The 27,713-nt window shown below is 47.5% G+C and overlaps 3 protein-coding genes across 4 annotated transcripts; 1 reads left to right on the top strand and 2 right to left on the bottom strand.

Moving 5' to 3' along the window:
* Positions 1-871: 871 nt before the first annotated feature.
* Positions 872-4,123, bottom strand: LOC127481513 (uncharacterized). The gene is made up of 4 exons (XM_051810890.1): positions 3,635-4,123; positions 2,643-2,764; positions 2,246-2,318; positions 872-1,531 (listed from the first exon to the last, which is right to left on the bottom strand). The coding sequence occupies exons 1-4, from the start codon at positions 4,041-4,043 to the stop codon at positions 1,260-1,262; spliced, it is 876 nt and encodes a 291-aa protein (XP_051666850.1). The 5' UTR covers positions 4,044-4,123; the 3' UTR covers positions 872-1,259.
* A 442-nt stretch (positions 4,124-4,565) lies between these two features.
* Positions 4,566-19,267, top strand: GNA11 (G protein subunit alpha 11). 2 transcript variants are annotated; one of them, XM_051810891.1, is made up of 7 exons: positions 4,566-4,754; positions 8,978-9,162; positions 10,412-10,566; positions 11,273-11,401; positions 12,323-12,452; positions 13,213-13,366; positions 14,959-19,267. In XM_051810891.1, exons 1-7 carry the CDS (start codon positions 4,619-4,621, stop codon positions 15,147-15,149), a joined length of 1,080 nt encoding a protein of 359 aa, XP_051666851.1. In that variant the 5' UTR covers positions 4,566-4,618; the 3' UTR covers positions 15,150-19,267. The 2 variants fall into 2 exon arrangements, with proteins under 2 accessions (XP_051666851.1, XP_051666852.1); XM_051810892.1 differs by lacking the exon at positions 4,566-4,754 and adding an exon at positions 4,918-5,253.
* A 4,680-nt stretch (positions 19,268-23,947) lies between these two features.
* Positions 23,948-26,558, bottom strand: LOC127481603 (granzyme G-like). The gene is made up of 5 exons (XM_051811056.1): positions 26,495-26,558; positions 26,241-26,403; positions 24,892-25,033; positions 24,570-24,797; positions 23,948-24,135 (listed from the first exon to the last, which is right to left on the bottom strand). Exons 1-5 carry the CDS (start codon positions 26,556-26,558, stop codon positions 23,998-24,000), a joined length of 735 nt encoding a protein of 244 aa, XP_051667016.1. The 3' UTR covers positions 23,948-23,997.
* Between the last annotated feature and the right edge of the window lie 1,155 nt (positions 26,559-27,713).

Genomic DNA, 27,713 nt, shown 5'->3' with positions numbered 1-27,713 from the left:
CAAGCTTCAGAGAAGGACTTAGCTCTGGGTGGTGTCCCTGAGGCATTTGGTGGGAGATAAGCAGGAAATTTGGAGCTATAACATGGTCGGGAGGTCCAGGGGAATCCACTGGCCCTTTGGCCATGAGGAGGTTCCTTGGACAAGTATTTTCCGGAAGCAGCATGTGAATCCCTCTGCATATGAAGTCCAGACTGAGTCTGATGGTGGGAGTGATCCACAGGGGCTGGAATGGGCAAAGGAGTGGCTTCTTGACCAGGCCCACTTGTGCTGTGGGCATGGCAAGGATTCTCACCTCTCTCATCTCCTTCCCTTGGTGGACAAAGGGAGGAGTGAGATAGCAATTTTAAGGTGAAAGGGATCATCCAGGCTTTCCTCCTGCCTCGTGTGAGGCAGGTAATCTCTCCTGGCCACCCTGCACCACATTCCTCCTGCTCCTGTACAGGATCAGTGTCCATCTACTGCATGGGAGCTTCATCAAATGAATATTTGCAACAATTTCTGAGATTTGCACAGGGAAGACAGATTACTACACCCTTGAGAGTCTTTCTGTACTTGGCTAGTTCAGCAGCGCTCCTCCAGGTAGGGAGAACATTTCTTCCTGACCTCAATTTATGACAAACACTGAAGCATGAGGCTGGATTGATTGCAGAAGGTGATTGTGTCTTAGTAACTCATGTGAATGCTGCAGCAGCTATGCTAATTCATCATTTCTTTATTTATGAAATCTGTGTGCAGGTTGAGTGCAATTAAATGATGTGCTTTGGGATCCTAGGGGATGAAAGGATCATGGAAAATGTAGGTTTGTTATCCTAGTTTACTGCGCACTGAGCCCACCTACAACAGCATGACAAACCAGATGTGAAACACAAGGTTTAAAAAAACTAATCCAGCAATTGCTGTCACAGGCTGTATTTGTCAGCATGTTTGATCTCAGTGCCTTTCCCCTACTTTTCAGAGAACTCAGATCTCTTTGTGGCATCTTCCTGTGACAGACAATTGAAGAGCTTGTAAAACTAATTTTGGGGCAGGCTGAAACATTTGACACCTGCTCTGCAGCTCAGTCCCCGGTCCCCATCAGCAACCAGAGAGCAGTGGGTGATGCCTGACCCCGCGTGCAGGGGATCCAGTGCTGCCGAGCGCAGCCCTGGGCCCGGCCGCGCCTCCGCCCCGCACCTCGGCTGGGAGCAGGAACGGCCTCCACGGGGCCCCAAGGGCTGTTCGGGGGGCCCGGGTTCACCGCGAGTCTGACTCCACACGGTTCAGCCGGGAGGCTGGAATGTCCGCTGGGTAAAGGCTTGGTGGCAGCAGCACCCGCGCTGCCTGTGCTCTCTCGTTCTCATCGCTGGCAGAGCACTCCTCTGCTTCCTCCTCCTCCCCTCCGCTCCCTGGTGATGCTCCCCGCTTTGTTTTGACGTTGCTGTGTGATCTGAGCCTTGGTCTTTCCTCCAGACTCCTGAGGGTAAGCTACCAGGGCCTGTGTGTGATCCTCCAACTCCCATCCCGCTCCTTGGGATGGGGCAGCTGCCACACCCTGCACACAGAATCACAGAACAGACCAGGTTGGAAGGGACCCGTGGAGCTCATCTGGTTCAACCTCCCTGCTCAGGCTGGGTGCCCTGAGCATGTTACTCAGGATTGTGTCCAGACACATTCCTCCTTTGAATATCTCCAGAGAAGGAGACTCTGTAACCCATTCCAGTGCTTGGTCACCCACACAGTAAAAAAGTTCTTCCTCGTGTTCTGGTGGAACTTCCTGTGCATCAGTTTCTGCCCACTGTCCTATTGCTCAGTACCACTGAGCAGAGCCTGGTCCACCCTCTTGACACTCTCCCTTCAGATACTTATGGACTTTGATATGATCCCCTCTTGGTGTTCTCCAGGCTGAACAGGCCCAGCTCCCTCAGCCTGTCCTTATAACAGAGATGCTCCACTCCCCTCACTATCTTTGTAGCCTCTGCTGGACCCACTCCAGGAGCTCTGTATCTGTTTTGTCCTGAGGAGCCCAAAACTGGACCCAGTGCTGCAGGTGATGCCTCACCAAGGCTGAGGAGTGGAGCAGAATCACATCCCTGACCTGCTGGCAATGCCTGCTCCCTTCTACAACCAAAACAATAGCTTCTAGCATATAGCACCTCGTGGTTCAAAGCAGCCCAGCAATCCCAACTAGATAACTCTTCAGCACACCCCAGACACACTATGTTGTACTCACAGCCTGAGAACATTCAAAGAGGTCAAAGTGACTTGCCTGTCAGAGCAGTGTTGCAGGGGTTATAGAGATCAGTGATGAGAGAGTAACAGTCCTCTCGGCTGTGGGGCACCTGGAAGAGAAAGTAAGAGAACGTAAGAATAGGAGGTATTGATGCTGTGAAAAGCCAAACTATGGACAAACCACTTATAAAAAAAAGGTTAGAATCTCCTTTTAATTGAGGCAAACAGCTCATGAGAATAATACAGACATAAGAGGAGCAGGTGGAATTTAAGTGGAAAACAGAACCTGTTGTTTGTGCGTATCTTGTGTTTCTGTCTCACAAGGTAGGGACTGGCAAACCACAGAATAAGCCAGGCAGGTAACAATGAAGACAGGTACATAACAGCTCTATCATGCTTTTTTGGACCTTCAAAAAGACTGGTTAGATACAGACCAATAGGCAGAGTAGATGTGGGAAGGTGAGTGAGCCCAGCCCAGGAGGTGTGGGAACATGAATACAGACAGAATGGGTGGTGTTGGGTGTCTGTAAGAACTCCAAAATACCAGCAGAAGCACCTGCAAAGAGAAGACAAAGAGACTTGGAAAACTGAGTGGTTCAGTTAGTTTAAAGTCAGACAAAGAAACAACACCAGATGGAGTAAGGAAAGCATGACAAGCAGGGGGAGAGAAAGGTGGGAAGAGACTTCTCCTTTGGAAAGTTAAGGGTGTATCTGTTTATCTTGCTGCATGGAATATGCAGAGGTCTTGCTTTGCCTACTCCCCTCCTTGTGGGAGGAAAGATGTGAAACAAAAGGCATGTACTACAGCACTTACAGATCCATTGGACTGGGATGGAGGAGACCCTGCTGCATCAGGGTACCCAGCCATCCCAGTACAGTTTGCAACAGCTGGAGCCCTGGCATCTGTCTGAAAGGAAGATGGGAGCTGCAGCATGTAGATTTTGGCAGCATCTGCTGCTGCATGATTTGGCCATGGTAAAAAGAATCTTCTGATTTTCAAGTGTTCTTTCTTTCTGTATGGAGGGTTATGTGGAGAGCACATGGCTGACTGGGGCACACTGGCACCAGGTTTAAATGGAGCCAGGGGGACCTGGGCAGCCATGCAAGGAGGGCAATGGGTGTGCAGCCACAGGTGCTTGCAAGAGGGGTGTGTGTATGGGGAATCCAGATGGCAGGTATTCTGCTGGAGGCAGGTTCCCAGAGAGCTGCTCTGACAGATAAAGCTGCACTGGCAGCAGAAGGATGAACGTAAGGATGTGGCATGGAGGGGATGCATCAGGCTGCCAGCTGGAGCACCTGGTATACAGGTCAACAGGGACCTATTGGGAAGTAATGAGGAAACCTGGGTTAAAGCCAGCGCTGAGACCCCCTGTGTGGAGAGACGCAGAGTGAGGAAGGCCTCTGAGGTGGCACCCACAGAGCTCACCCTGACAGGCTCTGTCCTCGTCAGGCTCTAGTGGTTCGTGGTCAGGGGACAGCAGCAGCCACAGCTTGGGAGCGCTGGGCTGGCACTGCAGGGCCTCGGCGTTCTCCTCCTTTGCACCGAGGGCTGCCGCAGCTGTAGGCGGCCAGGCTGGCCAGATCCGCGGGCCTATGGCTGAGACGGGTCCTTCCCACTCAGGGTCGGGCCTGCCTGGCCTCGGGCACCCACGGGTGCCCCGCGCGGTGCGGGAGGAGCCGCATCGTCCAGGGCCCGGGCCCGCCCTGCGCCGTCGCATCACCGGCCGCCAAGGCCCTACAGGCCCAGTGGGGTCCGGCCATGGGCCCGTGGAGGGCAGGGGGGTGGCAGCGGCTCTGCGATCACGGGAGGCGCCCAGCCCTGCTCGCCCCACCATAAAACCCCCGGTCCGCCACCTTCCCACAATGCCCAGCGGCCCCGCCCCGCTCTGGGAACGCTCGTCCAAGCGCCCTCCCCTCCCCGCGCTTGGCCAACCAAACCTGCGCTCCCATTGGCCGCGGCGCCACGTCCCGCCGGCCGGGGCCCGCCCCGCCGCGCGCCGCGCTCGCCCATTGGCGCCGACTGCTGTCAGTCAGCGCTTGTTTTCAGCGGCAGCGGGTTGGGTTGCGCCGGCTCGGCGGTGTCTCGGCGGGGCCGTGCGGAGGGAGCGGCGGCGCAGCCGGGCGGGAGCGGCGCGGGCGCGGGGGCGGCGGTGCCGGCGGCGGCAGCGGCGGCGGCGGCGGCGGCGGCGGCGGCGGCAGCAGCGGCAGCGGCAGCGGCGCTGGGCCTGGCCGCAGCACTCGGGGCCGGGACGAGCCCGGGCCGGGCCGGCGCCGCGCAGGGAGGGAGGGTGGGGAGGGAAGGGGGCGCGGGGCCGGGCCGGGCCGGGCCGGGCTCCCGGCCTTGCGGAGGACGGTGGTCGGTGCCGGGGGGGTGGGGGGTGGGCGGGGGCGTCCCGGCCGCGGTGCGACCATGACTCTGGAGTCCATGATGGCCTGTTGCCTGAGCGACGAGGTGAAGGAGTCGAAGCGCATCAACGCCGAGATCGAGAAGCAGCTGCGGAGGGACAAGCGCGACGCCCGCCGCGAGCTGAAGCTGCTGCTGCTGGGTGAGGAGCGCGGGGCCGCCGCAGGGCCTGGCCCGGGACTCGGCAGGTCCGGGTGGCCGGGCCAGGCGGGGAGCGGGTGTGGCGGGTAAGCGGCGGGAGCCATCACCGCCTCAGCCCGGCGCTCGGGGCCGCTCCCGAGCCGTGCGGGGCGGCCGCCTCATTGGCTGCCCTTTGTTTGATTTTGTGATGCGTTCGCTGTCAAAATGGATTTTGACATAAGCAGGAACTAAGTAGCTGAAATTCCTGGTTCCGAAGGCGGGCACGCACACACGCGCGTGAAATTTGTCTCGAGGAAACGGTTCTCGGGGCGTGCTGGCCTTCGTTAGCATGTGAAAATTTGCTGATGGAGTTGATGGTTTCCACTATTGTCGGTGAACTCCTGGGCCTTGAGTGAAAAATTGGCCTCCGGCCCCTAAGCCACGGAGTTCCACTTGTACAGCCCTGGGAGAGCCGGCAGGGCTGGCAGCGTGGTGTAGTGGTTCTGAAGTGGAAGGAGACAGTAAGAATGCAGGAGTTGTGTATTTGATGAGGAAATGTCTGTAGAGTTTAGCATTGCCCTCAGAGGAAGAGATCAGCTGTGCAACCATAAGAATCTAGGTCTTCATATGGAAACGTAGTAGTGTTCTCTGTGCAGATGGAAAACTGCTGTGTTCAGGTGAGTGTATAGGGATGGGTAATCAGTTGCCAGAGCAGCCAGTGAAGATTGCAGGCATGTACATCTTCTTCAGCAGTGAGTTTGATGTTCATGTCTAGGTAGCCCCCAGATTTAAACTTAAGTTACAGTTTTCATGGGTACTGTGACTTATCATTGCTTGTGTCTTAAATGTATTCTGCTTTGTGGCTTAAATACTGTGTCATCTTAAGCTGAAATCTGAAGCAGATCTGATGGATTGAGTTTATTCACTTGGGGTCTGTTGACAAGCCATTAAGGTACAAATGAAGCTGACCCTTGTGAAAACAAAGGTAGCACTTTGCAGAAGTGAGGGAGGGCTGTGTATGCCCAGCCCTTTGAAAGGCTCCAGTGGTGCCTGGTGATAACTGTTCAGTGAAGGCCACGGTTGTCCTTCTCACTGCAAATCTGTCATAATTGATGTGTTCCTGTTCTTCAGGTGAAAAGTAAAATCGAGGGCTTGATGTTTCTGCTCTTCGGAGATGCTGTGGCAGTTTCTGTAAGGCTTGTAGATGAGGGAGGGTGTCTTTCTCATGCTTCCCTAAAACAGTTCCACAGAAGCAGCTGCTTCAAAATAGGCTGGCACTATAGAAAAGATCTGGGTTAAGAAGATCCCACTGGATCTAAAGATTTCACTTTAGAAATAATTCAGATTGCTTGAGAATCCTTTCTGCTTTTCTAAAAGATACAGCTAAGTAAGATTCAGCATCAAATAAAAAAATAAATTACATGAGGTGGTTATTATTGGATAAGCAACATTGCTAGCGGTAGACCATGTTTGCTGGATGCTTTTCACTGCATACAGCACATTGCCCACTTTCAGCTGAGGCAGGTAACGTGTTCTCTCTCCTTGGTATAACTGCTGTTATACTTCTGTGTTGCTCCTGTCATGTGGAGTTCTAACATTCACAAGTATTAATGATTGAATTAGTAAGAGGGCTTTCCCAAATCTCCAAACTTTTGAGTGTATGGAAGGAGTTTTCACCTTGTAAGAAGCCATGTTAAATTTTTCTTTTCACTTCATCTAATGATAGTTACTTTGCTAAAGCCTAAAACAGAAAATTGGCATGAATAACAGTGCTAATCAGTGATGAACCTGGTAATAAGAAATTCAAGGTGCTGGACGTTGCCCTCTGGTATAAGGTAGTCATTTGTGATTTTACTGGGTGAGGAGAATATTTTGTACAGAAATTGCTTGTGATTAAGCGTGGGATACTGTTGACTGAGTAATGTTCTTACAAGTGCCTGTGAGGTACTTGGGGGTCATTAGTAAGTTATTGTAAACTCTGCTGCTTTCACGTGTTGATAGAAGAAACAGCGAATTCAGATTATCTCCTTTCCCAACATTGTCATATTAAAAGGAGGTTTGTGCCCTTACAGCTGTAGATCTTGCCCGCTAGAGCTTGTAACCTGCTGGTGTAGTGCTGTGCTGCATTGTCAGTGGCCTTGGGGAAAGCAAGAGGCACCTTTTTAAAAAAATCAAAACAAACAATAACAACCAACTCGCCTCCCCCCCCAACAAAAACAACCCCGGAACCAAAAAAGGGAGGATGATGGAGTGACAGGAAGAATCTGTGTTTGAACTCTCTAAGTTCTGAAGCAAGCAAAGGTCTGGTGCTGAGGTTTCTCTTATGGTTTCATTGTTGAAATGCTTCGAAGCACCACCATTTTGTTGTTTTTTTTTTTTTTTTCCCCTTTCAGTTTTGGTCACTGTGGTAAAAGACAAGGAAGTATTTCTCACCACAGTGAGAGAAACCAGAAAAGATTTCAGTTTCCAAACTTTCCCCCACTTAGGGTATACCTTTCTGTTTGAGATGGAGATTGTTTGCTGCATATTAATAGTATTTCCAATGTTAATTTCTGACTATGCTGACATGATTTCTGCCAGTTCTTGCTGTTTATTTCAAACATTCTGCTTCTAGCTAGGTGCTTGCTGCTTTTACTTGAGCATATTTATTTGTTTGTTTGCCTTTTAGCCCACCAGGATAAACATGTAACTGAGAGTCTACATGTGAGTAGTTGCTGTGTACAGGGATGAATGAGATCCAGTCTGAATCCATCTCTCCCCTGGTGTGAGAAGTACCTGGTGGTGCCTGTGGTGAGAACCAGGGCTCTGCAAGCATCCTTATTTTTAACTGCAGATCAAAAGGATTTGTCACTGATGGGATACAGTTGAGTTTTTGGTCTCAGTAGCCAAGTGAGCCGGGATACTGTGTTAGAGCGCTGTTTTTTCTATGTATCCTGCATATTGATAGCAACTTTTAGAAGGCTGAACAAAAGCATTCAACAGAAATGTCAGTGGTATCCCCTTAGGCTGTTGCTCATGGGGTGAAGTGTGGAGGTAAGGGAGTCCTTGGCCCCTCCACAAAGGACTGTGTGTGCACAGAGCGGATGTTGCAGGGAACTTCCCACAATACCAGTTGAATTGTGAATGCAACAGGGCTGTGTAACTGTGTGGGTACTGTCTGATGGTGAAGTTACTGTGCTAGAAAAGTTCCCACTGTCCTTTTATATCACCTGTTGGACTTCACATGTTAAATGACACTTTTCCGGGGCCATAAATGTAGGAGTGGAAGGACCTGCCCAAGTGACAGTGCAGGAAGCCAGCGTTGGAAGGGCTAGACTGTGTAATGCACATGCTGTGTCCTGCCCTCCCATCTGCTCCGAGGCCCGACAGTGAACCTGTGTCAGGAGGAAGCGGTGGCCTTGCTGAGCAGGCTGCAGCCGAGGGGATCCCTGGGGACCCTGGCATAGCACCGGCAGCTCTGAGCAGTGGCCTACTCTGCTCTCCTGTCAGCCACCATCTTTAACTCTCTCGTCCTCAAAGGCTGTGAGCTGGATCAGATGCATTGGGTCACAATCGGGATTGTTGTTTCTGTCCTTGAGAACAAACCTTACGTTTGCACAGTAGTTTAGGATACGAGGCAGACGCGCTGATTAAGTTGTTTGTGTCAGATGGATAAGCAAGTAGTTTCTTGAGCTCCATTCTCCTTTAGGGTTGGGGTTTTTTCTGTTGTGTTCAGTTCTTTCCTATGAAAAGACGTGTAGTCTATCAGATAAAGAGCATTCTGTGCCAAGTTACAGTGAAAGGAAGTTCACTCTTTTGCTGTGCAAGTGGGCTTCCCTTGGCACTCACTGTCATCTTGGTCTGTAGTGCTTTACTAGCTGAAGAGCAGGCCCAGGCTCTTCCTGGCTGGTGCCGTGGTTGTAGCATCTTGCTGGAGTATCTGGGAATAGGTCAGGTGTGACGGACGAGGGCCTCTTGACGCAGAACGTGTGGGAGTGGCTGTAACATGAGATTTGGAATAAGTACCAGGGCTGCTTTTGAGGGCTTCTGCAAAGGACAAGCTTTCATGCTGTCAGGTTCCTAGCGGGGATGAGCAGGCCTACCCAGACTGTCTTTTTACCGTTCTGGAAAGCAACTAGAAAAAGTGACTGGGAGTAGTGTGTGCTTGGTTATAGTAATAGGAACTTTGGGGTATGAAGTGCCTGCATTCTTCTGTTGGGATCCTTGCTTGTGATGGCTCCTAATGCACTCTCTTGCATTCTGCAGGCACTGGGGAGAGTGGGAAAAGCACATTCATTAAGCAAATGCGTATAATTCATGGCTCAGGCTACTCTGAAGAGGACAAAAAAGGCTTCACCAAGCTGGTGTACCAAAACATCTTCACTGCCATGCAGTCTATGATAAGAGCCATGGAAACCCTGAAGATTCTGTACAAATATGAACAGAACAAGGTAAGTGTCTCACAGGTTTTGCACGTCTTTAGGCAGTGAGGATTCTAGGGTTTGACTTCTAAGTTCCTGTTTGTTCGTGTCCTTCTGCATTGCATCCTCAATCTCCCTGACCTCTTTTCCATAAACATTTTGTGACATTTTCTTGATACCTGACTCCATTTACTTGGTTGTGTTAAGGGATAGAGCAACTTTGGGTGGTTGGCGCACTAGTCTGCGTAGTGAGTGGTGGGAGCAAAGGATTGGCATACGATGTAGGGTATAAGAGGGGTGGTATTTTTACTCATTTCCAGGATTCAGTGTTGTTAAACGTGTCTGGCATTTTCTTTGTGTGAGTTACTATACTTACTGGAAATTGAAGCTGGCAAAATATGTGCTGGACCCAAAAGACACCTGTGCTGATAGTTATCCCTGTTCCTGCAATCCATCCATTTTTCTGATAGCTGCTGACCAAGGGTACAAAACTTTCTTGAAGGATTTTGGTCTCAGCCACAGAAACATTATCTGAGCTAAAGTCTGGCTTACTCATTTTGGGACCAGGAATTGATTTTTCAGCCAGATCTGGTCTAAATTATTTTAGCTTTTTGAGGGGGAGGACAATGAGAGTGAGGGTATGCCAGGAAAATAGGGTTTTTTTAGCATAGTTTGCTTCTTTTAATGCATAGTATCCTTAATATTTTGAAGTGAAATTGTATTTTATCTCTTCTGTCACACAGTATCTTGAAGCTGATTTTGACTAACTGTTTAGAGGGACTGGATGGTGCACCTTTTATGTCTGTGATGAGAATGGGCAGGGTGTGAAGAAGCTTGCCTTGCCTGTGCTTTACGTGGGGCATGGTGAAGGGGTTCTGATAGGTAGAATCTGCCAACTTTTACTTATGATAACTTGCACAGTTACCATAAGATAAAGCCAGATAACTTGGCTTTGGTTTTTATTTTTCCTGGGATTGGTGGTATTGGCAAAAGCCCTTTCAGAAAGCAGCTGGATGTGGACAGTCACCTCACGGATGCCACAGGCTGTGGCAATGACTGTAGCCCTTCCTTTGTTTAGCAGTTGTAGGGTGGGAATTTTTATTTCCTGCCATGACCGGTGCCCCCTCCTTCTGACACAGATCCCACACCTCCCAGGTTCGTGGTGGTTTTTTAGTTGGTTGGTTTGTTTGTTTGTTTGCTCTGGTTTTGTGTTGGTTTTTTTTTTTTTTTTTTACTTTTGGTTTTTTTACTTTTTTTTCTTTCTCTTTTCAATCTCCAGGCCAATGCAGTGCTGATCCGAGAAGTGGATGTAGAAAAGGTCATGACATTTGAGCAGCCATATGTAAGTGCAATTAAAACATTGTGGAATGACCCTGGAATACAAGAGTGTTATGACAGGAGAAGAGAATATCAGCTTTCTGACTCAGCTAAATAGTAAGTATATAATCGCGAGCATGCACTGGTAGGTGGGAGTGATGGTCTAACAAATTATACCTGTCCAATTTTTTTTATTGAAGCCTAGAATTTGTTTCCTTACCATTTGCTGCTTTTCATGAGGCTATGAGGTGTTCTGATGGGTGTTAAAGGCAGTTGTTCACACATCTGCTTCTGGATATACCTGAGGCCAGAATCCCTACCTTCTGCCATCTATGTTGATCCTGGCTCTTAGGCAGCAGGAGTGTTGCTCTTTCTCCTCAGGTTTGTCCTTTGGCCTACAGGTGTACGTGGATGTGTAGCTTAGACTTTATTAATAAAAAATCCATTAAGTTTGGCAACATAGAGAAGATGTTTTATAAGTAAATAAGTATATGTTTCTACGCTACAGATGAGACTTGATTCTGAAATATAAAGCATCCACTGTACTTAAACGTTCTCTGTGTAAAGATTGTCTTCCACACTGCTATACAGAGTTGATAAAATTGTCCTTAGTATATCTGTTTATCCTCCAAGGGGGCTGGCTGGTGAATTACTGTTCCCCAAAAATGTATTCTGTTACTTTTCCACATCATATTTTAAATGATTCAGGTGACTTCTAACTTTCTTGTTACACTAGGGAATGACTAAATGTAGCAGTTTTTACATCTGTATGTTTATGTGCTGCAACCTAAGGTATTTTTTTTTTCCGCTGTCCTCCTTGTAGCTATCTCAGTGACGTGGATCGTATTGCTACCCCAGGATATCTACCAACTCAGCAAGATGTGCTACGGGTTAGAGTTCCTACAACTGGTATCATAGAGTACCCCTTTGACCTAGAGAATATTATCTTCAGGTACTGAAGGTGTATTCATGTTACAGCTGAACTGAGAGAGTGGTGATATGGTTTCAGAAAGGATAAGTTATGGATTGCTTTAGAGTGTCCAGGTGCTTGATTGAGAGGCTCTGAGTGGATGTGTGTGTTGTGGAATTATCTGCTGATAGGTATTGCTCTAATGGAGATAGTCCAATGTTTTGACTGCCAGAAAAAAGAACCTGCTTTTGAATCGGTGACGCTTAAAACCCAGTGAACCATCTTGCAGGAATTGGTGCCTTCTCTGGGAAGGACTGCATTGCTGGCATCTGAGGCTGAAGTTGTGGCTTGTGAGGCAGTTGAGTGAAGTGTTGGTAGCTGAAGCCACCTACCAGTATTTCTTCCACTAGGAAGAAATACTCTCTTGTATGTCACACCTAGCATCTGCCTTGGGAGATGGTTTTCTGTGCCTACCTTGTGCTCTCAGGATGACACCAAAACTTGCTGTCTGTGCTGGTGCAGCAACAGATGGCCTTGAGAGGCTTAAGCCAGCAATCAAGCCTGGTGTGAAGAGCACAACACTGAGAAACTTTGAGGCAAGGAGGTTTTTTAGTAAAAAACAAAAGTAGTTTGCTCATTTGACAGAGGACAGTTTAAGGACTCATCTTTTCAGACTCAGGACTGATGGTTAGCGAACCAGAGCACAATGCAACAAAAATGGTAATGCTGGTATCAGGAGGTTGAATTTGGTATCACTCGCCATTCTTTCAGTTTGATGTATTTCTGGAACAGGATATTTTGTAAACTTGCTGGTTTTGTTAGCAGGCAGATACTAGCACATCCCTGTGACATGTTAACTGGAGTGGTAAAGAACTGCATTCATTCTCATCATTTGCTGGTCCTTTGCATTCAGACAGAGAACTGCAGTTCCTCTGTGATACTGTATGTACTTCTCTTCCTTAGAATGGTGGATGTTGGAGGTCAAAGATCAGAACGAAGGAAGTGGATCCATTGCTTTGAAAATGTGACTTCCATCATGTTTTTAGTAGCACTTAGTGAATATGACCAAGTTCTGGTGGAATCAGATAATGAGGTAAGTCAAAGAATGGGACCTCTGCAGGAGGGTAGAAGGAAAGCCGGAATGTCTTCCTAGCTCCTTGGAGCTTGGTACCCAAGTGCTTGGTGCCAAGTTGGATTAGCAAGTATTGTTGGTTTTGGCCTTCAGTTCTTCTTGTTGCAAAGGGAACATTAGCCTCAACGGGACATGATGTCCCTGAGAATGGAAAATGCAGAGGGCATTCGCATCATCTCCACTTCCCCAGTAAAACCAAAATACTCTGAAGTGACGGAGCCCTGTGTGCTGTGGAAGGCACTGTGGGGGGAGGCACGTTCTCAGATCATGTCCCTCTTACCACACTGGGGTACTTTGGGTTGTGACTGCTGTCTTGTTAGGTAGTGACTGGGCTCTTTGAAGGTGCAAATCTGAATTTTGGCACTTGCTAATAGATAAAAAAAATGCTACTAGATAACAGCAATTACCCCTTTTCTACTAGACAAACCATGTTCTAAAAGTATCGCTGACCATTCCTCTCATATGACTGTCAAAGCATAAAATGGCTTTTAAGTGTTTTGATATGAATGGCTTGGCAATTAAACGAAGCTGGAGTCCATCAGATTTTGCATTTCCTTTCCATTTATTGATGCAGTTTGAGCCAGAACCTACCTAGGGCCAAAGCATTCTGTATGTAGTGTTTGAGATGCTGAATCACTATGGATCTGAGTATGTGTGCAGGCAGCAGAAAGGCATCTTAGTGCTCATTTGTGAAAATAAGGCTTTCTTTTTCTTATTTCAGAACCGGATGGAAGAGAGTAAAGCTCTCTTTCGAACCATTATAACTTATCCATGGTTCCAAAACTCTTCTGTTATCCTCTTTCTCAACAAGAAAGATTTGTTGGAAGACAAGATCCTGTATTCCCACCTCGTTGACTATTTCCCGGAGTTTGATGGTGAGTGATTTTTAAGGAGGTACATTATATATCTAGAATAAGATGTGGAGCTGGTTTGGTTAGAAGTTTCTTGTTTTCCAAAGAAAATTAGGATCTAGAAATGGAGAAAACATCTTAATTTGAGGAAGAATGCCTACAGCAATAAAAAATATCATAAAAATAGCTTAATCATACGTAGACAACTGGAATCTGATTGAATGATCAAATAATGAACCTCTCCTAGATGAAGAATTACCCCCTCCAGTATGCACTGCAGAGTACCGTAGTATTATATAAAGCAACTTTCTTCCCTGTGTGCTTGTGCATATAACTAGTTTCGTAAACATGGCAATTTACTGGTATTCTGAACCTTCTAACCTCTAGTCAAGAGATTACTTGAGTCTTTGTTCTGAGAAACTGACTGGTCAAATACCCAAGTTGTTCAAATGATGGTGCTGAAAAATCTCAGGCAGCATGAAATTCTTATTAGCATGCTGTCTTCTGTTGTGGGAAAATAAGATTATGTGAAACAGAGAAATTCCCATCTGAAACAATGTTCTGTAGCCAAAACAGTATTTCAGGCTTTTCACTTGAGTGCATTTAAAGCCTGCTGGTAACATCTGTACAGGGCTGAAAATAAAGGTAGTGGAGAATGAGATCAAGCAACACACTTCTTGCCATGCTCTCGTATTAATTCTGTCATTATATGCTTTAAAAGTATGAGGTAAAAGAAGAATTACCATTTTGCTAACAGCTTTCATCCTTTAAAAGACTAATGGAATTGCTCCTTGTTAGTTGTCCTCCTACATCTGGAGTTCTGTGCCCCCAGCATGGGCACTGGTGGGAACACCGTGTTTTTACAGCAGGCTGGGGATGGCTGAAGAGCTGCCACCCAGACAGTGCCTACTTCAAATGGAGCTTAACAACTGGAGACAGATCTCAATGTCAGGGAGTGTGGTGTACTTTTGTTTTTTCCTACAAGCATTCACTGTAGTTCCTTCAGGGGTGCTGCGTGGCCTGTGAGTTGGAGGTTGCCCATCATACATCCCCTCAAGAGGTGATATTTGCCATGCAGAATGTGACAACAGCAGTTCTGTGAAAGAAATAGCAGTAGGTGACTATTTTCTTGGGAGCTGTCAGCAATATGAATTAAAAACTGGCAAAAATTCCAGGTTTTAGCTCCTGTGAGTTGACCAGCCGGTTAGGACAGGCTGCACTTCTGTTTGAGGATAACCCTTGTTTCCAAAACATATGCTTGTGTCCTTCAGCCTATAAGATCCACCTGTATATTAGGAAGAAATATTCATTCCATCTCCAGGAGAGAACTTTGTGTGTCTCTGCAGCATCGTCCCTCCCACCCAGGGTTTTACCAAGGTCTGGATTCCAAAGCACACCCCTTGGTGTCTGCAAAGTGCCCAGCTTTGGGTTTTGGTTAGATAACTGAAAAGCATGAGACACTCCAGCTCCTCGGACCTTTATATCATAAATGATCTTAATTTCTTCTTTATAGCTCTGTAACCCATAAGAAAAAGCAGGCTGGCAGTTATTCTGATGGATCAGCCTGGGGAATGCATTGGAATGAATCCATTCACTGGTGTCTCTGTTCGCTGCAGGCCCACAGAGGGATGCACAGGCAGCCCGCGAGTTCATCCTCAAGATGTTTGTGGATTTAAATCCTGACAGTGATAAAATCATCTATTCCCATTTCACATGTGCTACAGACACAGAAAACATCCGTTTCGTCTTTGCAGCTGTCAAGGACACCATCCTACAGCTCAACCTGAAGGAGTACAACCTGGTTTGACCTGCTCTGCTCTTGCCCCTTGAGAGGCTTCTTTGTGAAGAAAGACAAAAAAAGAAATTTTAAATATGACAGGAAAAAAAGTTTTAATTTTTGATGATGTAATGAGTGCAAATTGTCTGATCTGTGGAGTGGCAAGTGCTCAGTGTTATCCTGGAGTCTCATGTCTCTGTCCACAGAGTAGTTGATTTCATATTTTTAACAAATTGCTTTTATTTCACAGTTAACGGGGATATGCCTCATTTCTTCAGCACCTTGCTTACGTCTTAATTTTTGCCAAGCAGCTAAGGCAGTCTCATCTTGGTCTTTCCTTTGTTGCTTAGCCACTGTTTGTTTTTTTTCCCCTTTCATTCCCATGGTATATATAGAAAAAACACTTTCCAGCTGAGATTATGAATTCACTGGACAGTGGGAGTGCAGAATGCTACTGGTCCCTTTGCCTTGTGCTATAGGGTGCCTCTGGTGTAATTTGCTAAATCTGCTTGCTTCCCCCCTCCTTTCCCTTCCCTTCCCTTCCCCAGGACACTCTCCATGGTTCACTGTGATGAAATGTTGGGGAGGAGCAATTGCTCTCCAACTGTTGTGCAAAAAAAATGGCAAAACAAAAAAAAAAAGCCATCACTTTTCCATTCTTTATATGTTCTGAGTTATTTTTTTCTTATCAATTATAAAAGATATGGAGACTGTGATTTTTTTTTTTTAAATTATTGATGTTCTATACATAGTTTGCTACATGTTGCTGTATTTCGTTCATGGACTACAAATGATGGAAGCTCTTGGAGCAATAGCTGCTGAGCCTGGGGAAGTGCCTGACTGTAATTGTTCTGTTTTGTTTTATTTTATTTAGTTCTTGTTTCTTTTTCACACACATCCCCCTCCACACCACAAATGCGTGGCTGTGTGCTCACAAGGCTCAGTTTGCTGAGAGAAAATACGTTTTGTTGAGTAGAGTATATGACATCAATGAGCAACTTCTCTATGCAGCAGTTTCCGAAAGCACACTGAGTAATTGTGGCATTTGAACATCAGACTTTGGCTGGATTGAAAATCTTAGTCCTGTGCCATCCTCTAGGTCTTTTCTTGCTGCCAGTAGCAAACAGGCCTTGTTTATTGCATTTTGTGCCAATGTGTGAATGACTTAGTAAGAATTCCTCACTCCTGTCCAACTTGCAGAGTTTTAGAAAGGACCAGAGTTGGTGGGTGACAGACTTCGGGACACTGGTAGGATTCTTACTTGAGAAGAGTGAGAGTAGCTCTTGGAGGGAGCGGCAGTTCTGTCTCCCCTGTTTATGCATTCCCCTGTGGCACATGCTGCTGTGTTCCTCTTTGGAAGACTTGCACACACACTTGCTCCTGGGTGGGTGTGATAACCGAGTTACAGTGGTCGTGGCTGGAGCACAGCTGCTGTGGAACCCGGAGAGCACTGCTGTGGGTGCACTTGGCTCAGCAGGAGAGGAGGGGAGAGGCAGCAGCACTTGCTGGTGCAGGTGGAAGGCAGATTGGAAATAGTTCTGAATTCTAGATGCCACCTGAATCTCCACTAAGCGGAAAGATGTGAAGCCTTTGCACATTAGAAAGCTTTTTCAAGTTGCTGAGGCAAGTCAGCAGATGTGCTGAGGAGCTGTTGCTGGCCGAGAAGTGCAGTGGCAAGACAAGAAGTGAGTGTGAAGCAGGGAGATCTGACCCACATCTGGACATGTGTCATTTGGCCATCGCTAATGCTTCTGTTTCAATTCCAACAAATAGCACTGGGTCCAAAATCTCTGGATCAGCCAGGCTGCCCCATTGAAGGCTAGCAGGCTGCCAGCAGAAAAAGACTAAATGAGCTGCACTGTTGAAAGGGGCTGTTGATATTTTGTCTGTTTTGTAGACAGAGCACTACATCGGTGTTTTGCACAACATGTAAATCTAACTGTCTGAGATGCTTAAGATGCTTTGATTTAGAACACTAAAATATGGAGGGACATAACTTTGAATAATTTTATTTATAGATCCCTCTGGATTTCCAGAATAGCCAAGTGAAGCCTCTGTGTTCCTCAGAGCACTACAGAAGATGGCAAGCACTGCTACAAGTGATTAGAGAGCTTAAGTTGGAACAGTAGCCATGGGACAAACAGTTAAAGAACCAGTCTAGCCAAGTGGTGATGCTGAGGAAAACATAGCATCTCATAGCCATGCTCTGGACTGCATTTACCCCCTGGGAGGAATGAGAGGGATTCCCACGTGTCAGACAGCTTTGCATCAATTTTACTGCTTTTTTTTTCATCTTTATGTCAAAATGATCCATTTTGTAGAAACTGTCCTATAAGGAGGAATTTATAATCATCTTCATGTATTCTAAGTGCTGTCCCTCTGAAGCAGATGGCAGCACGAGCCTCTTAACGCTTCTGTGATCCTTTTGTAAATGGTTCACACTACAGCTGTTGCCAGCAATGAACCTGGCACTGAGATACACAGGTTCTTGGAAATAACTTCCCAGAAGTTTTTTTTTTTCCGAGGTGAATGATGGTGGTACTTCCACTTGAATCAGAAACTTTTTGTCTTTGTTTCCTACCTTCCCCTTCTTTAAGAGCTGCTGCCCTGGCACTGGAGGAGGGATCTTGGCATCTGTCTCTTGCAGAGTGACTCTGCATCATCATGGGCAACTGTGGGAGACTATGGGCACAAAGATTTAGGGATGTGCTGTACCTTATGGAGCACCTGCTTGGTGTAGCTGTTGGCCTGATCACTGGCTCGATGTGCTGAGCATTGTGGAGGGGAGGGCAGAGCATTGCACAGTGACTCTCCCAAGTTCCTGAAACCTCATTCTGAATTGGGGTAGGAATGGATCAGACTTGTGCACATCATCTGGAGTTGTCTATGACTGTATCATATGTGAGAAGATACCAGTGTTAGCACATGCTTTTCTTAGTAAATAGTAGCTTGTGTGCCTCCAGCTTGGCCAGCAAAGCATTCCTGCAGAACTGGCTCCAGTCTCTGTTGGCTGGCAAATGCCTGTCCTAGCAAAAGTGCCAAACCTTAGACCAAATTTGCCTATATCATCTTTTCTGAAAGTGAGGGCTGTCGGAATTTTCTGCAGGTTGAGACAACAGATTGACTTTCAGAAAAGAGGTAAAACTGCGTTCTTGTAGGGAACCTAGAGTCTGAGGAAGTGGTCTCCTGGCTAACTTCTGCTCCTTGTGCACTTTTAATCTTTGTTCTGCTGAAGAAACCAACATACTTTGAACGAGTTTGAAACTTGAAGTCAGTGAGCAGAGGACCATCCCGTTTCCTTGCACCATTCCACGTGGATTGGCTATCTGGTGAGCAAAAGCCCCTTCCTGCTGCGTGTCAGATAGCTCCTTCCCTTCCTGCCTCTCCCCTTCTCCTCAAGTTGGATTCTTTGGTCTCTTGTTGTTGCTTCCTAGCAATGTTGGCCTATGGTTTTTCTTCATGTGTTTTATTGGTTTAAAAAAAAAAAAAAGAAAACAAAAAAAAAAAAAACCAACAAAAAACCACAACAACAAAAAAAACCACAAAACAAACAAAAAACTAAACAAAAACAAACAAACAAAAACAAAACAAAACAAAAAAACCTTCCGGAGTGTGCTGACCATTGTATTGTCCTGTACAGAGCCCAGGTCATTAGAGTCCAGCAGAGATAAAGTGTGTTACGCAGCACCCAGTTTTTTAAGAGTATGGTTTGTGCCAATGCCCCTTCTTTAGTAGTGCCAGAGACTCTTTACAAGTGCCAATGTGGTGGAAATTATTTGGTTATACTTGTATATTATAGGATCCTGATTTAAGACAATGTAAACATTATCCTATTTAAAAAGATACTATATAAAATGCTGTTTTTAAACCTTGTAATTTGCAATGCATGTATTGTTGTGCGTGTTGGGGGGTGGGGAGGGAAGAGGGTAGGGTAAAGGAGTTTCTGAATAAGATGCCCAGTGTCAGGATCTATTCAGACTCCAAACTGTCTCATTCCAGTCCAGGAGTGTGATTGTTTCTTGGAAAGATCCCACTCTGACTGCTGGGCAACACCCTTATTACAGAAATATCTGATGGAAATTGATTTTCATATCTTTCTCCTGAAATAAACTCTCTGTTTGAAATTGGAATAAATTTTGTTCCTAAAAGTCGTGGTGTTTGAGCGTGTGTTTCTTCACTCTCGTTCCCCCTCTCCTTCTCCCTGGTTGGCTTAGCAAATTCTGTAGCTGATGGAAGCAGGGTCTGCCTCCTGCTGAGAAAATCAGGACCCTGAGGCATAGAAACAAAGCGTGTTTTAATATGCAATAACTATGTATAATGCACTGTACCAGTAATCCTGAAGTGTGAACACTGACTGGGGTGCAGGTATGCAATGGTGGCATCTTGATTTAAAGTTTTCTGGGATTTTGGAGTAGAATTGCATAATGAAGTTGTTGGTATTTGCTGCTACCTCTTGCTGTAGCATCAGCCCATTGCAGGCACAATTCCAACAGGATATCTGTTGCCAATAGCAGGAATGTTGGTGGGGCTAAAACTGCTTCCAGTCTTGTCTGTTAGAAACATGGACTGAAATAGGAAACGTGGCTTAAAATTATCTCTTAGTCCAGGGATGGATGATTGTGAAAGCTTTGGCAAAGCGATTTCTTAGTATGGAGTTTGTTAAGTTTAATTCTTTTTCTCTGGGATCATTCTCCAGGAATTTCAGGTTAAATCAGCTGGGAGGGGGCAGAGATGGATAACTTCCTGTATGTGAGGTTGCCTGTGTTTTTGGAACCTGCAACTGAGGATGTTCTACTCCCTTCAATGTCACTTAACACAGGTGAAGCTGCAGGTACTGGACAGCCTGAGATGTTGTGTTGACTTGCACCAGGAGGGTAACTCTGGTCTGTTGGCCACAGCACTGGCCGGCCCTTGTCGCTGTTTTCTGGTTACAGGTGAGTGTACATTGCTTTTCTTGGTGGCTCTGTCTCCTCACCAGCCAGGGAGTGTGTCACAGTGGCTGAAAGCAGTATGTTTGGTTTGTTGTTCACGTCCTCAGCTCTTTGTGGGTCACGTGTTGTGCTGGTCTCTGCAAAGAGTGTAGTATGCTCTTTTAAATCACATCAACAGGTTGAGACTTGAGGGAAGAAGTCTTAAAACTAATGCCCAGTATTCCCAGCTGACTGTGAGAGCCTCGTGTTTGGGCCTTTTGCAGCCCCCAGTTGCCACGTGTGCAGGTTGCCCACTGCCAGCCGCAGGTGTGTGTGTGCAGGGGGCTGTTGCCAAAGTGTGGCAGTGGATATGGAGGAGGGGGGATCCCTGCCAGTCTTGGAGTGATCTAGGGAAGGAGGCAGCTGAGGGAACAGCCCATGCAGCAAGCTCATGGTTACTGCTTTCCCAAGGACCCCTCAAACTCAGACTGAATAAAGTGTTTCCACTACGACAGTGAGCTCCTCCTTGCCTCCACCTCCGCTGCTGGGGTGAGAGGCCCTTGGCTCCTCTGACACGCAAGTACCGCATCATGCAAGGAGAGGTCTTGGGAACCCGGGAGGCGCTGTGTTGTGAAGCCACCTGCTACTGCCTGAATAATTCCTTTAGCCTGCAGCCTGCTATGGAGGGACTTGGCAAAAGAGGGCTGTCAGAGCTGGGCTGTGGGCCGGAGGAATGTCCTGGTAAAGTGTGCTTGCCCAGGGACTGGGGTTGTATTAGTGCTGCAAGGCCATTGGATGTCCCTGCCAACACCAGAGCAGCTCCTTGGGATTGTGCACAGGGGTGGATCAGACATTAAGAAAATCAATTTTCAATTTTTTCATATTAAAAAATCTCATGTGGAAGAAAATGGCAAAGAGAGACTTCAGGATTTGCATTGTCCTTGGACAACGACCATCCTCAGGATGATTGTAGCAGGAGAAAGCTCTTTTCTTTGAGCATTACCTTTGCCATTTTGGGAAAGCGAGAGAAGCATCTGTTCAGCTTAAGAAGAGTAAAATGTCATAGGAAATTTATAAAGCAGGAATATAATGCTTCCCTCCTCTCACTTCAGCTCTCTCTCCCGTGTTAGCCTGACCCCACCCTGCCATGCTCAGGATTCTGTGGTTGGTGCCATGTGCCTCAGAAGTGTGGGACCAGCTTGGCCTGTGGAACGGCAGCTGCTGGTGGTGCAACATTGCTGTCAAGAGCAGTGACTTCTTGAGCCCCTAGGCTAAGCGAAGGTTTGTTCTAAACCAAACTCTTTTTTGTGTGCTCTCCTCAGTAGAGTTGTCTTTGAGTTACTTTATCTTCTGTGATGCAGTCTGATCAGGAATTTAAGCCTCTACAAGCAAATTTTGTAACATCTGTACCACCATGAGTTGAGAACTCGTGGCTTTTGAAGAGTTTTTGTGGCTCCCATACTGGAGTGTATGACAAGACTCCACATTTGGTCTGTACGAAGCTCCTGGATAATGCATCTGCCGAACTAAACGAGGATGTGGCTTGGCAGGGACTGCAGCTGCTGCCCAGGGCTGTTCTGCATCCCCAGCTGGGTGCCGTTACTTGTTGTCCCTGGCCACTTCTATGCACTGCTCCCAGAACTGCTCCTCCCTTCATCTCAGGTGAGTATCTGTAGCTCCTGGCCATGGAAATACATGGTGTTTTCACAAAGCACCCAAAAGGCAGGTCTCTCCTGCTATGCTGGTTTGTATCCTTCCTCCTAGTGTCTCAGGCCTTCAATCTGCAATTCTTCAAAAGCTGACAGGCTCTTTGCACAGTCAAGGTGATGCAGGATGAGAGCACCCTTGGAATTCTTCTGGAAAGGATTTGGCAGCCTGATTGGAAAAGAGTTTTCTGCTTTGCAACCCTTGATTCAGAGCAGATTAAATGATATAAAGAACCCTAAGGGAATTGCCTTCCTCGGCTTAGCCATGAATGTACTTCCAAACTGCAAGAGGTAAATTTTTTGGATCAGTTCAGAAGTTGTTTAGAGACAGAACCTTGAAGAACACGCACTGTTGCCAGCCCAAAGAGGGCACTCTGTGCATAGAAAACTCAGCAGAAATGTGCTAAAGGTGCTCTCCTTGTGCAACATCATCCACAGAAAACCCATTGATAACTATGCTCAGTTGCAGCTTTTCTTAGGTGAGTGACCTGGGGACTTTCAGGCATTTTAAATGACAAGGTTTGGAAAGTATTTGGAGTCTTCAAATCTTTGGTCTAGTGTTTTGTATACAGTGCTGCTGCAGATACTGTACTGGCCTCTGACAAGTCCCCTTTAGGCAGAGGTGAACATAAGGAAAGGCAAACACTCCCCAGAAGTGGGTTTTTGGAATCCTTCAATGAAATCCTAAGCATCTGATGGAAATGTTTGCTCTCCTCTTCCTAGGTCTCTTCTTGCCAAATCTCCAAGTTAATTTCCTTTGATTGTAATATTTTTTTAATTCTATTATAGTAGAGGTGGGGATTTATTTTTTTGTCTTAAACCACAAAATGTAGAAAGAAAATATTTGCTGAATATCAGGCCATGGTGGGTCTGTGTGGTTCTTCTCTTTGGTGCTAACTTCACTAAAAAGACCTGAATGACTCAGTGTGCCCTGATGAACACCTGTGTGTGACAGAGAGTTGGTCAGGATGTCCCTCCCTCAGGGCACCTGCCTGAGTCCAGCTGCAGTGGGGTGCCGAGAGCTGGAGAGGGCAGTGGGGAGGGATGGAGTCAGAGCCTCCCTAAAACTGTGTTGTGCTCTGGAAAGCTGAGCTGCTGCAGTACCTTCTGCCCAAATCACTCCAGCCTCCGTGGCTCAGTTGCTGCTGCTCTCTTTGCCCATGTTTCTTGTTAGAAGAGGTTAAAGTCATCGTTCTTATCAACAGCAAAATCAACACAACACTGAGGGAGAAGGGATGAGTCTGACAGGACCTGCAATTGCTGCTTCTTGACGAGTTGCACTGAGGAGAAGATTGGTTTTCTGTTGATGGCAACCAGGCAGAGATGGGATGGAGTAGAATCAAAAGGGGCCCATGGGGGAGCCAATGTGATAGAGGGAGGAAGTCCCCCAGAGTACCAGCTTAGAGGTACCTGGAGGGAGTGTTTGTGCCCAGCTGCATGTGAGGAGAGCCCCTGCCCTGAAATCCAGGCTTGACACCTATTCTGAGGGTTTAGGTGAGACAGAAAACTGAGGCCATTTTCTGGGATAGAAGCTTCCAGCTTGAGATTCAGCTGTCTGAGCAGTGACTTTCTTCTGAGCTGTTCAGGACTGAACCCAGTGGCCAGGAGAAATCCAAATCAGATCAGGAAAAAGGCTTTCAAATACAGATGCAATTTATTGTTTTTATGTATTCTTACAACACTGGAGGTACAGAAGAGGGGAGAAAGGAGGCAGCAGGTTTCAGAGGTAGGGGACAGCAGCAGCAGTAGTGAAGCAGGAACTGAAAGTGTCTTCCTTGGAACTTGGGCAACCTTAAAACCTCAGGGCTTGGGCAAAGGACACCCAAACATCTGCTGTCACAAATGCAAAGGTCAGGGAGGATGCTGTTCTTTGGATCCATCTGATCTAGTTATACAGCCTTCCCCAAAGGATAACAGACATCCCAGCAGCTACTGGCACCTCTCTTGGGGCTGCCCTGCTGCTTCCCCTCTAGAGCTGTAACCACAGCCAGCTTGAAAAAGGGGTAAATAAGGGCAGCAGTGTGGAAGCACACACTGTGTGACCAGGTACTCCCCAGTTTGCACAGGGAATAAACACAGTCAAGCCCTGATCTCTGTGCTGAGCCCCCCACTGGCATAGCTCGGCTTTGCCACAGAGAAGTCCTTGTCACATCCATGAGGATCAGTGTAGGATGTTTCCCAGTGAGAAAGGAAAAGAAAGCTGGTGAGGATGAGGCTCTGGAGTGTGAGTTCTCCAGGGCAGCAGCTGCAGGGAGAACAGGGTCATGCTGACTTCATGACACTGTTGACCCAGGAAAGGTAATGAGCGATGTGTGTGTAGAAACCGGGCCAGTTGTTATGCCTGTAGGAGAAGATGCCATAGGCTTTGTTATTGCAGACCAGTGGATCCCCAGCATCACCCTGTGAAATGGAGGAGGAGAGAGATCAGTGCTGATTTATGTGGGGCCCCCAGGGAAAGGGAGCCTTTGCAAAGATCAGGGAGGCTGCATATATCAGGACAGAGCTTCTCCAGGAGAAGCCTGGACTCGCAGTGGATGGGGATAGCTCTGAGTCCAAAAGGGACTGCTGACAGCTTTGCTTGGGACCCAGCACAGCTACAGCTGGACCAACACTGAAGCTTCGTTTCTGCCCTTCTGCTGGCTGCAGATCCAAAACGCACTCTGACCAGCTACGAGACTTAGAGGGAACCCCTCTGACCAAGCTGTTATCCCACAATGCTGCTGCAGACTCCAAGGTCCTCTGCCATGGGAAGACAAGGATCTTCTTGTCCCTTCTGCTTCACCCAGGGCTAAAACTGTCCCTATAGTTTCCTCCTACCTAAGTCAGAGACTGACCTTTTCAGGTACCTCAGCAGATCTGCTGCGGCCACAAATCAAGTTTTCAGCAAGCCCAGGGTAGTGGCTGAGGCAGTCCCTTTGTTTGATGATGGTGACAGTGGCTTCACGTAATCTGCCAGTGGGTGTCTTGTAGCCGACTACGCTGCACACAGTCCCACCACGAACTTTGGATTTTTCAAAGGAAATGGTCCTAACGAAGCTGTTGCTGGTGGCATTGCCGTTCAGCTGGGCAAGGGGACAGAAAACAGAGAAATAAGTGCTTGGCCTGTACATTTGCTGTGATGAAGGCTGTTCCCTTCTGCTCCAGGCAGGTAGTTACCTTCAGCAAGAGGATGTCATTTCCCTCCTTAGGACTGGTAAAGTATGGGTGGCAGTGATACTCTTCGACTTCAAACTTTTGCCAGCTTTCCTCTTTCATTTGGACTGTGTGGGCTCCGAGGATGACAGTCAGAGGTTTGTGGCTGATAAAAATCAAGCATAGTGTATGTTGTTAGCTTTTTCCTGTCTTGCCTGGTAACACTGAGGCTTATCTCCCCAGGGTATGGCCAGGAGAGACCAGCCATGTGTACATATATTACATACATTGTGTATAGAGTGTGTGTGTGTATATATATATGTATATCTGTGCGTATGCTCTCTCATATATATACTAATGTATATGTACTATTAGCATAGACTGTATATATATGCATGTTTTAAGAAGAACGGTGGGATCAAGGAGCTCTGCCAGTGAATCTGCCCAGACAAGAGGCAGAGCAAGTTCCTGTCTTACAGGCAGAGTCTGCAAGGGTTCTTTTACCTCTAGATCTCAAACTGGGCAGATTTGATCCAGTGCTGCTGCTGTGTACTAAGATACGTGGACTGTTGGTCTGGGCTTCATAGGCCCGTGGAAGTCAAGGGATTTTTGAATCAGGAGCCTTCTATGTCCCTTTACTTGCCTTTACATCACCTGCAGAAGGGGCTGCCTTGGGAAAACTGGGAGGACCTTGGGTACATGTGTCTCCCAGGTGAGATGTGGACATCCAGGCTCCTGGGTTCTGCTGGTCCTCCCTTTTGCTGCTCGAGTGTGGGGACTGGCCCTGAACCTGGGTCACTGGCACCAGGGCAGATCTGTCAGCCCTGAGGTGAGCGGTAGCTACACCCAGAGTCATGCACATATAGAAAAGCCCTCCTGCCTGTCCATGCCCTAGGCTGTTCAGCTGGAGGGATGGAAAAGGGCTGGGCAAGCAGCTTGCTCATAGTAGGTAATTCTGCTAACAGTCTCGAACAGTCTCTTGGTGGCAGAAAGGACAAAGCCTGACAACAACCATCCCTGCCATGCCAGCAGGTCAGTGCCAGCAAGCGAAGAAGCCACTTTGACCTCTGGGTGGCATCTAGGAAGAATAAAATGAGTCATGGAGAGGGAATAAAAAAGAAAGGTAAGTATATGAGGGCGGGCTGGGGAGACAGACAGGGAGGGCTGCAGGGAGAGCTGTTGTGGTGCTGTCCCCCCAGCTGTGCCCTGCCCCACAGCACAGCCTGTGCTCCCTGCTGGGAAAAGAGTCTGCCCATGGCCATGTGGGAAGTGACTCCAACTCTTAGACCTCTGTGTAGGAGATGGTACCCGGGTCATGGTGATGCGATCGCCTCACTGCACCAGGTGCTGTATGAACACAGCAAAAAACTTACACAAAGCACTGAGCTGCTGTCATCACCCAATTCGGGGCCACAAGGAACCCTCCGCAGGAATGGTTGTTCTTTCCTTGCAGATAGGCCATGTAGGGTGTGGAGGGTGTCCTGGCTTCACCTCCTCCCTCCCTCCGATTCCAGGAATAATCTGCAATGGATAGGACTGAGGACAAGGGGATTGGAGGGCACAGGACATGCTGTCTGGGACTCATCCTTCCCCAACCCTCTCCTTGCCTCCAGCCCACTCTACTTACTGGTGTTGACTGGGGGCCACATCACCATCAGGAGAGGGATCAGGAGTGTCTGCAGGTGCTCCATCATGGTGTTCTGGGCTTCAGTGGATCCCTTAGAGGTGGGGTGCAGCCAGGGTCTCTTCCTGCTCCCAGCAAGGTTTTATAGCCTGAGACCAGACTCCAGGAAACCACAGAAGTCAGACTCATCTGACAAATCTCTCTGCAAGTTGCATACCTCAGCAATCTGAGGGGGGAATTCAGTCAATCTTAGCCTTGGGCATCAACCCACCTTCATCTTGGGCCTGATCTGGGGTATCTGACGTCCTTCTGAACCCAAAGCCAATTTTCGGTCATTGCCTTTGTGCTGGAAGCTGTGGGGAACGTGCTCACCCTTATCTCTTTGACTTCCAGTGGGCTCTTCCCTTGCAGCTTCTATTTGTTGTTGAACACTTGCAAACTCTCTTAATTTTCATCAGCAGCCCTACAAGATCAAGGTTTCTTTCACCTGATGCACCAGTTCCAAAGACCATGAAGTGGCAGTTGAGGGCTTTCCTGCTCTCTCTCAGTAGGTGTAGTCTTGTCTAATGGAGCAAAATTGCTGTGAATGTGTTTATAACACTGCACAGATATTAGGAAGAAATTCTTGGCTGTGAGAGTGGTGAGGCCCTGGCCCAGGTTGCTGCCCTATTGCTGGAAGTGTTCCAGACCAGGTTGGATGGGGCTTGGAGCAACCTAGTCTAGTGGAAGATGTCCCTGCCCATGGCAGGGGGCATGGAACGAGATGACCCCTAAGGGCCCTTCCAACTCAAACCATTCCGGGATTCTATGATAAGGGCAAAGTTTGAACATTCACAGTTCAGCTGTGACGAAATGGGGCTGACACTTCCTTGCTGCCCTCGCTAACTGATGGTAAATTTGCTTTCCTCTCTGCCTCCAGTGCCACTGGGTAAACCCCAAATTTAAGCCTAAAGGTTCCTATTCTCGTGCAAAGACTGCAAGGGCTGGAGCTTCGAGGAAAACCCTGACGTGACAAAGATTCACACTGCACAGATAAGCAGCTGTAGCCTGTTCACTTGCAGATTTCTTAACTGATAGCAGCTGTGAGCAAAAGCCCAAACATGGAACCTTCTCAGTTTCCCCGGGGCAGCCTGGGTGGTGAAGGCAAAGGTGACATAGTTTCCCTTCATCCCAGGCAGGAACATGGAGGACATATGAGCAGACATCAGGGCAGACTGTAGAT

The sequence above is a fragment of the Manacus candei genome, unplaced genomic scaffold (genome assembly GCF_025592945.1).
Source record: "Manacus candei isolate 608988 ecotype Guabito, Panama unplaced genomic scaffold, ASM2559294v1 h1tg000080l, whole genome shotgun sequence".
NCBI classification, from domain to species: Eukaryota; Metazoa; Chordata; class Aves; order Passeriformes; family Pipridae; genus Manacus; species Manacus candei.
Note: the sequence above shows the minus strand (reverse complement) of the source record. Positions and strands in the feature narration are given on the sequence as shown.

Coding starts and splice junctions, on each gene's coding strand:
- LOC127481513 (XM_051810890.1), bottom strand. CDS start 4,043: ATGGTGGGGCGAGCAGGGCTGGGCGCCTCCCGTGATCGCAGAGCCGCT. Junction 2,319..2,642: donor CACATCTACTCTGCCTATTG/GTCTGTATCTAA, acceptor TTTCTCTTCCAG/GTGCCCCACAGCCGAGAGGA. Junction 1,532..2,245: donor CTGCAACACTGCTCTGACAG/GCAAGTCACTTT, acceptor TTCTGTGTGCAG/GGTGTGGCAGCTGCCCCATC.
- LOC127481603 (XM_051811056.1), bottom strand. CDS start 26,558: ATGGAGCACCTGCAGACACTCCTGATCCCTCTCCTGATGGTGATGTGG. Junction 26,404..26,494: donor GTGGCCCCCAGTCAACACCA/GTAAGTAGAGTG, acceptor CCTTGTCCTCAG/TCCTATCCATTGCAGATTAT. Junction 24,798..24,891: donor ATGACATCCTCTTGCTGAAG/GTAACTACCTGC, acceptor CCCCTTGCCCAG/CTGAACGGCAATGCCACCAG.
- GNA11 (XM_051810891.1), top strand. CDS start 4,619: ATGACTCTGGAGTCCATGATGGCCTGTTGCCTGAGCGACGAGGTGAAG. Junction 10,567..11,272: donor CTTTCTGACTCAGCTAAATA/GTAAGTATATAA, acceptor TCCTCCTTGTAG/CTATCTCAGTGACGTGGATC. Junction 13,367..14,958: donor CTATTTCCCGGAGTTTGATG/GTGAGTGATTTT, acceptor TGTTCGCTGCAG/GCCCACAGAGGGATGCACAG.